We start from the raw sequence: 8,624 nt of genomic DNA, 5'->3' as shown, positions 1-8,624 counted from the left end.
AGAGGCCAGGCAGCTGAGAAGCTCTGGAGTGGAACGGGGCAGAGATGATGCAAATTAACTTCCTAAATTATCTTTCCTGTACAGCTGTGGGCTGAGGGGACAGCCTGGGCTCTAGGGCTCAGGTCCATGGTTAGTGACTTCTCATGTTCTGATTCCCTTTGATGCCTTTTCTCCCAACGGCTCCCTCCTCTCCCCTCACACGGGTCCTACTCACAGATAATGCGGCAGTGAAAGAGCCAGGAGATATTGGGGCTGCGTTCCATCTGAGGCAGAGCAGAAAAGGGCCCATAAGGAAGGCCAGGGCGCACTCCACATCCCCAACCTGGCCCTCACTCCACAAGCCTGCCCCCCGGCCCCTCCCTGGCTTCTGTCGCGACTCACAAAGTCCACGCGGTCTTCAGCCAGCCAGTGAAAACACTTGAGGAAGAGAAGGAGAGTGAAAAGTGCGACAAAGCGGGGGCTGAAGTCATCCCGAAAGACGGTGAAGGCCAGACAAGTCTCAGTGACAGCATACCAAGACCGCTCCAGAAGGTGCTAGAGATTTGACAAAGAATGATGTAAACTCAGACATACTGCTCGCCCAGCTTCCTGGCCCTCACCTTTGGGGCCACGAACATCTTACCTCCATCTCTGCTGCTCTCAGCTGTCCAAAAAACACCTTGCCCATCACCTTGCCCAAGAGGAAGACCAGGACGAAAGCTTGGATGTACAGAACCTAGGAGTAAGGAGAGGCTACGGTTTGAGGTCACGTTCAGCTTTGCCTGGGGCTCATCATTCCGGAACCTCCCGGTGTCCCCATCACAGTTTATTCAAAGTTAGGCAGCTGGTGGATACTTCTCTACTTGCCTGACTTCTAGCCCACCCCTGTCTCAAGCAACCTCCTCCTTCTCTCCTACCCAGTTCCTCCCAAAGCCATCAACTCACTGCCATGCTGGGGCTGGACTTGGTCAAGTACACCACAGTGGGGTAGAACTGGTGCTTGAGGTAGTAGGCATGAGCCACCACGGCCCCGGTCAGTGCCAGGCTGGCCGCCATCATCACTGCGGTGCGGAACATTGCCCTGGTCTGGAGCCCTGCACGGAGAAAGGAAAGGACTTGTGTGATGCGCATACAAGCACATCTAGCTAGTGCCTGTAATGCAGAGGCAGAAAATAGGAAGAAGGAAAAACACATTTCACTTTCACAATAATCATATTAAGAATAGCATATACTCAATTTTACAAATAAGAAAACAGACTCAAAGGGGTTAAGTGGCCACACTGACGCAAGGCCTGGAGCCTGGGTCAGTCTTGTTTCAAATCTAGGGCTCTTTCCTCGCTGCCTGCCAAGCCGCCGCCCCTAGGGAGGAATGAAGAGGCAGCAACACTGGCAGGGAGGAACTGCTACCACTGACCCTAAAGTTAAGATGATGCGCTGGGATGCACATCTCCAGAAGTGAGAACGTGCGACCTGGACTGGGAGAAGCCAAGGTGCTGGAGGAGCGGGTGACGCAACTGGGGGCGGCAGCGCCAGTGACAGCTCTGCCAGGGTGGGCAGCTCCGACGCGCGCCCCGCGGAAGCAGGCCGGGTATGTCAGTCTGGATCACTGGTGCCCCCCCAAGCCCCAGCGCAGTGTCAACTTGGGGCACTGGAGGAACGGCCGACCGACAAGATGCAGTGGCGCGACTGAGAGGGTCCCGGGTCGCAACCGCGGTCGTGCACCTGTACGCGCCAGGAGCTACCAGCGTCGCAGGCGGGGCCCAGCCTCAGAAGAGCGGGCGCGCGGGCGCCTGAGGTCTACCGCCAGCTGACAGGCCGAAATCGGGCGGCGGGGCTGAGGGGCGCGCCGACCCCGGAGACCTCAAGGGGAGGGTCCAGGAACCGACTCCAACCACAACCCCGGCCCGATCCGGACCCACTCACCAGGAGCCCAGCGCCGCGAGCCCGCTCAATCGCCGCGACTGCGGAGGCGGCTCCGGTTAACAACACTCCTCACCCCCTGCGAGCCGGAACTTCGGGGGTGAGACACCTCACTTCCGGCAGCGCGGGGCGCGGCGTGGGCCGTACCAAGCGCTCCCTTTCCTTCCCCGCGTCGCGCTCCTTCCCTGCTGCCGGGAGCAGTCGTCCCACCATCATATCTGGGGTGCTTGCCCACTGTTCGAGCAAGAGAGGCATTAGGCGGTCGGAGCAGGACAGGGCAACGCGGGGAGTGATTAGAGTCCCCCTACTTATTAACCATAGATGGTATCGTCTTCGCCGCCGGGTGGACTCAACCTAGCGGAGGACTCAGGCTCTCAAAAGTGGGTGGAAGGTGGAGCACTGTGCGGGCCGTACTACTTAGGGGGATAGACATTACAGGCCTGAGACAAAATGTTTTAGAGATTCATTCCAGGGGGATCCACAACAGTTTGAGAAATAAGATGCCTTCTGAGAAAACGATTCAAAAAAGAAAAATTTATCTCCTCCACGATCAACTCCAAATTATGTGGGAGTGAGTTGGATCCCCGTGGCTGCTACTAATTGGTCAAGATAGAGTTACGCGGACCAATAAGAAAAAGAAAGGAAAATTTCTGGCCTATAGGAAGAGAAAGGCAGGTGAGCGGTTGCTAGGGGCGGGCAGCTGGGTTGCCTAGGACTTGGTCCAACCCCAGTTGGCGGAGAGTGGGGAAGGCACAGGCCGTGGGCGGGTGGGTGATCAGTGTCTGCCTTGCGGGAGCATTTGCCGCACCACGAAGGGGAGGGGCAGCTAGGTGTGTCTCGGACTGAGGAGAAAGCAGACTTTTAATGCTAGCTAATCTTAGGATGAGTATGTTCTGTGCGAACGGATAGACTTCAACACTGCATGCCCGCATCCCCTACCCCCGTGCGAGCAGCTTGACTGTCCTTGTATTGTTCGGTTCTGGGCCATAGGCACGGCTTCCCCCTCGTTTTAGGCTAACCTGTATTTCATTGTGTATCTCGGTCACCACCAACCCAGTCAGCTCATTGACATAGTGGAGCTAATGTCCCCACTTCGTGCCTTGTGTCTAGTGTCATTAGAGTTAATAAATGAGTTCAGCAAGGTTGCAGGTTAGAAGATTAATATGCAAAATCAATCGTGTTGTTACACACTAGCAGTGAACAATGCGACGTCAAGAAAACAATTCCATTTATGATACACACAAAAAGTGCTTGTGAATAAATTTAGCAAAAAAATATCAGATTGGTACAGTGAATATTACAAAACATTATTGAAAGAAATTAAAGATCTAAATAAATGGAAAGATACCTCGAATGTACAGATTCAAAGACTTAATATTTTTAGATGGGCATACTCCCCAAAATTGATGTAAGAAAAACCCAGTCCCTATCAAAATGCCAGCTGCCATGATTGCAAAAATTGACAAGGTGATCCTAAAATTCATGTTGAAATGGGTGAGACTCAGAATAGAGCAAAACAGTTTTAAAAAGGAAGAATTTTAAAAAGAGAAAGCAAATGAATAATAGAGTACTCATACTTCCTGATTTTAAAACTTACTGCGAAGCCACAATAATCAAGATAGACAAATAAATCAATGGAATAGAATTAAGAGTTCAGAATAAACCCATACATTTATGGTCAGTGGGTGTGCCAAGGGTGCCAAGACAATGCAATGAGGGAAAGAATAATCTTGTTAACAAATGGTGCTGGGGCCCATACCTTACACTGTATACAAAAATTAGCTCGAAATGGATCAAAGACCTAAATGTAAGACCTAAAGTCATAAACGTCCTAGAAGAAAACAATCATAAGTCTTCATGACCTTAGGTTAGATAATGATTTCTTGGAGATGACACCAAAAAGCACAGCAACAAATGAAAAACTAGATAAATAGGACTTCATCAAAATTTTTTAAATGTGCTTTAAAGAACACCATTAAAAAAGTGAAAAGATAACCCACAGAAAGGGAGAAAATATTTGCAAATCATATATTTGATAAGGAACTTGTATCTAAAATACATAAACAACTCTTACAACTCAATGATAAAAACGCAAGTAACTCAATTTTATGGGGAAAGGATTTCAATAGAAACTTATTCAAAGAAGATATAAAAGTGGCTGATAGGCACATTATGGATATGTAAATCAAAAACACTATGAGATACCACTTCACACCCACTAGGATGTTATAATTAAAAAGACCAACAATAACAACTGTTACGAAAGATGTGGAGAAATTAGTACCCTCATGTATTTCTGGTAAAATTGTACAGACGCTTTGTAAAACAGTTGGCAATTCCTTGATCAGTTAGACAGAGTTACCGTGTGACCCAGAGTTCCACTCCTAGGTACGTACCCAAGAGAACTGAGAACAACTGTTCCCATGAACACTTGTACGGTGAATGTCCACAGCAGCATTATTCATAATAGCCAATAAGTGGAAACAACACAAATGCCTATGAGGGGATAAACATAATATAGCCATGAGTATTATTCAGCTATCAATAGGAATGAAGTACTGATACATGCTACGACATTGACAAACCTTGAAAACATTATGCTAAGTGAAAGAAGGCAGCCACAAAAGGCCACATATTATATCATTCCATTTATGTAAAATGTCCAGAATAGTTAAATTCATATAGATAGAGAGTAGTTAGTGATTGCTAGGGGCTGGTGAAGTGGGGAATGGGAACCGGCTACTAATGGATATGTTTTTTTGCGGGGGAAGTGATAAAAATCTTCTGGAATAGATAATGGTGACAGTTTCACAACTTTGTGAATATATCTAAAACCACTGAATTGTACACTTTAGAATGGTGAATATTATGGAATATGATTTATATCATTAAAAAGGCAAGGAAGTGACAAAGATAAAATAGGAATTAATAAAATAGATAAAAGCTAAAATAGAGAAGATTAATAAAGTTCAAAGTGGCTCTTTGAATAAGCTATTGAAATAGACAATCCTCTGGCAAGACTGATCAAGAAAATAAAGTTAAGGTACAAATAAACAATATCATGAAAGAGAAGAGGAAAATATGTAACCACAAATACAGTAGAAATTTAAAAATAATAAGGATCTAGTAGGTGCAATTTTATGGCAATTTGAAAGCTTAAATGAAATGAACAATTTCCTGGAAAATAAAAGACGTGTCTAAACTGATCCAACACAAAACAGAAAACATGAATAGACCAATAAATATTTTTAAGATGACTCACTAGTTAAGTATCTCCATTCTTTCTCCCCATATGCAGACAATACAAGATTTTATTAGGCCCAGAAGGTTTACAAGTTCAGCATTATAAAAATCTCAATTCTCCCCCAAATCGATCTAAAATTTCAATTTAAATTACAAGGATTTTTCATGAAACTTAAGAGTTTATTTTTAAACGCATATGAAAGAGCAAAATGTCAAGACAATTTTTAAGAAGAAATACAAGATGGGGTCCTCTCCTCCACAACAAGTATAATTTTTATCTCTTTTACCTAAGACATTGTAATACTGTCCCGGTAATATGGAACTAAATCAATGAAACAACGTAGAAAACTAGAAATTGACCCAGGCTGGTGTGGAAAGCAGAGATATGACAGTGACAGTAATGCATATCGCTGGAGAAAAGATGGGACCTGAAATAAATGGTGCAGGGACAATTGATGACTCATATGGAAAATAACTCCACATCATACAGGAAAATCAATTCTAAGAAAAATTGATTCACTTCAATGTTAAAAAGCAAAAAATTTAAACTTTCAGAAGAAAATAAAGGAGACTATGAGGTAGGGAAGGATTTCTTTTAAAAAGACACACAAAAAGCATAAACCAGAGAGGAAAATATAGATAAATTTGACAACACTAAAATACAAAATTTCTGTGCACTAAAAGTGTCCATAAACAGGATTAACAGTTAATGGATCATATTATGGTGATTGAAATGTTCTAAAACTGCTTTACGGTGATAGTTGCACATCTTGGTAAATTTCCTAAAAATTCTTTGAATTGTACACTTGTGGGTAAATTATATATATAAAATATGCCTCAATAAAGTTATATATTTTTGAGAATTGTTAAAAGTTTCATAAACAAAGCAAAACAACAAGTGACAGACTAAGAGAAGATTAAAGATTTGTATCTAGAACATAAAAAGAACTCCTCCAAATCAGTCAGACAACTAACTGAAAATTGTCAAAGGTTATACACAGATAAATAGGAATTTTAATCGCTAAAAAATGTGAAAAGATGCTCAACTTTACTGATAATTAAGGAAATGATTATTTAAGCAAGAAGGAAGAAATTTTTTATTCTTAGTTTTGGCAGAAAGTAATAAGTCTTACCATCCCCATATGTCAAGAATGTAAAGCAAAATAACTCTTTGGGGGTGTGGTAAAGGAGAGTGATTTAGCAATATCTAGTAAATTTGAACATGTGCTTATTACCCCTCACCCCAGTGACTTCACTCCTAGAGAAATCCTCTCACGTGTACAGAGGAACATACACAGAGAATATTCACTGCAGCGCTATTCATAAGTAAAGGACAATTGTAGACACCTAAATGCATCCTTAGAAGAGAGAGCATAAGCTACAATTTAATCGTGCAGTGGAATACTGTACAGTATAGTGAAAATCAGTTATCCAACCTATTGGTCAGCTGATCAACCTCAGTGTTTAATGTGCACTCCTTGATAGGTTTGTGTATTTAGATCGTCATAAGTTTTTAATCACTTCCTTCACACAGAGGTGGGGTTTATTGATTCTGGCCTTGGCATATGACTTGCTTTGAACCAATAGACTGCAGTGCAAATGATGCCATGCCAACTCTAGGCTTAAGAGAACTGTCAGCTTCTATTTCCATTCCTTGGAACCCAGCCACCATGCTGTGAGGGAGCCCAAGCAGTCCTGTGAGGAGGCCCATGTAGAAGAATCGAGGCCCCAGCCAACGGCCAGCACCAACTTGCCATGTAGTTAGCCATCTTGGAAGTGGATCCTCCAGCTTCAGTCAAACTGCTCCAGATAACATCACATGGAAGAGCACTGTCCACTCCAGACCTTGCTCAAATTGCACAATGGTAAGGAAATAAATGATTGTTATTATTGCAAACTTCTAAGTTTTAGGGTAATTTGTTTCACAGCAACAGATAACCAAAATAGTGGGCATCATGTCTGGTTTGTGTCCCTCTTCCCAGCCCCGGGTCCAGGATCGGGCACAAAATAAGAGTTCAGTGAGTATTGAAGGAGTGAATAAATGGATAGCTGGATGGATGGATGGATGGATGGATGGATGGATGGATGGATGGATGGATGGATGGATGGATTGATGGACGGATGGACGGATGGATGGACGGACGGACGGATGGATGGATGGATGGATGGATGGATGGATAAGTGAATTGTCTTGGGCCTCACTGCTCTGAGAAAAAGCCTTCCTAATTGAGCATTTGGATTCTTGCATGATTTGTTTGCAGCCTGCCTTCCTCATTCATCATGCGGTTTGTGTTGTGGCTGAACTTAACTTGTCCCCATTCCCCAAAATCTGCGTGTCTCTTCAGCCTAGCTTTCTTCTCTTTTGATCCTCCTTTGTCTAAGGTGTTTTCTCTCTCCTGTTTACCTCTAAAATCCGTCTCATACAACCAAAGACACTTTCGAGTGTCAGCCAGAACTTGAGTGAGTCTCCTCCTCCTTTTGGTGCCTGTGACATTGACCAAATGTGAACATAGCCTCATCTGACCCTATGTTCTAATTGCTCCTGTGTCTGTGACCTCCGTCAGGGCAGGGCTCAGAATAATAAAAATAAGTACTTCTAATGTGCTGTAAATTGTAATGATAATCACTCAGCCCATATATATTCAGCTTTGACTGAATGCCAGGCATGGTTTTAATCCTTAAAACAATCCTATGAGCCAGGAACCATTATCATGCCCCCCTCCGGTGCGCTGGGGCGAGAGAAGGTTGCTCATTGCTGCCCCGGAGAGGCCGCCATGCCAAGTGGACAGCAGTGGATTTAGGGTGTTCCTGCCCACTGCAGTGGGTGGGCAGGAAGGTGTGAGGCCACATCAGGACTCTGTGAGCATCTGTGAGAGGGACATAGTCTACAGGGATCCAAAGATAGGACCTATCACCTAAGTCTAGTACAGACAAAGAAAGGTGTTGGGGACAATAGGTGTGGGCTTGGGCAATCACTTGGCACCCAATCGATCAACACAATTTTAGGGGATCGGTTATGTGCCAGGCATGGGGATGGGTGCTGGGGACTCAACGGTGAGCAAAAAGATACCTTTCGCCCTCAAAAGCCTTCTTGTCCAGTGCAAGAAATTCAGGCCACACACCTCTCCTCCTGCCTTTCGCGCTTCCTCCTCCCTCCCTCCCTCCCTCCCTCCCATTAGAATAGATGGAGTCTCCCTCCTCCCATCGATTCAGTCGTTTCTTCATCCAACAAGTATTTACTGATGACAAAGTAGAGAATGCATTAGTGAACACATTAGATACAAATCCCTGTCCTCGTGGAGCTTAGAGTCAATAAAAGACAACAAATAAATAAGGAAACAGAGAGAAGTGACCACTTTGAGAAATCAAGGGGAGGCGGAGCAGATGAGGAGGTCTGAGTGTTTGAAAGGAGGAGAGACAGTTCTCCTGATCTAGCAGGAGGTGTGCACAGATGTGGATTCGGGTAGATGGATAGGAGTAGG

At 44.5% G+C, this 8,624-nt stretch overlaps 2 protein-coding genes across 6 annotated transcripts in view; one reads left to right on the top strand and one right to left on the bottom strand.

Annotated features, from left to right (window-relative positions):
- The window catches only part of SYVN1 (synoviolin 1), a 7,075-nt gene extending 5,054 nt beyond the window's left edge, over positions 1 to 2,021 (bottom strand). For 3 of the 4 annotated variants that reach the window (XM_025046234.1, XM_025046233.1, XM_006911116.3), the window contains exons 1-5: positions 1,903 to 2,021; positions 925 to 1,073; positions 623 to 715; positions 382 to 534; positions 215 to 263 (exon numbers count right to left, since the gene is read on the bottom strand). In XM_025046234.1, coding sequence (XP_024902002.1) covers positions 215 to 263; positions 382 to 534; positions 623 to 715; positions 925 to 1,056 — 427 coding nt within the window. In that variant the 5' untranslated portion in view covers positions 1,057 to 1,073; positions 1,903 to 2,021. The remainder of the gene's footprint in view (positions 1 to 214; positions 264 to 381; positions 535 to 622; positions 716 to 924; positions 1,074 to 1,902) is intronic. The other variant, XM_006911117.3, reaches the window with a different exon arrangement.
- Positions 2,022 to 2,057: 36 nt separating this feature from the next.
- SPDYC (speedy/RINGO cell cycle regulator family member C) overlaps positions 2,058 to 8,624 on the top strand; it is a 23,237-nt gene continuing 16,670 nt past the window's right edge. Inside the window, exons 1-2 of one of the 2 annotated variants that reach the window (XM_006911324.3) lie at positions 2,058 to 2,574; positions 6,808 to 7,007. In XM_006911324.3, the coding sequence (XP_006911386.2) occupies positions 7,005 to 7,007 (3 nt within the window). In that variant the 5' untranslated portion in view covers positions 2,058 to 2,574; positions 6,808 to 7,004. Of the gene's footprint in view, positions 2,575 to 6,762; positions 7,008 to 8,624 lie in introns of both variants that reach the window. The other variant, XM_025046235.1, reaches the window with a different exon arrangement.

Source organism: Pteropus alecto, unplaced genomic scaffold (genome assembly GCF_000325575.1).
Source record: "Pteropus alecto unplaced genomic scaffold, ASM32557v1 scaffold43, whole genome shotgun sequence".
In the NCBI taxonomy this organism is placed as follows: Eukaryota; Metazoa; Chordata; class Mammalia; order Chiroptera; family Pteropodidae; genus Pteropus; species Pteropus alecto.
This window is presented reverse-complemented; position numbering and strand designations above follow the sequence as displayed.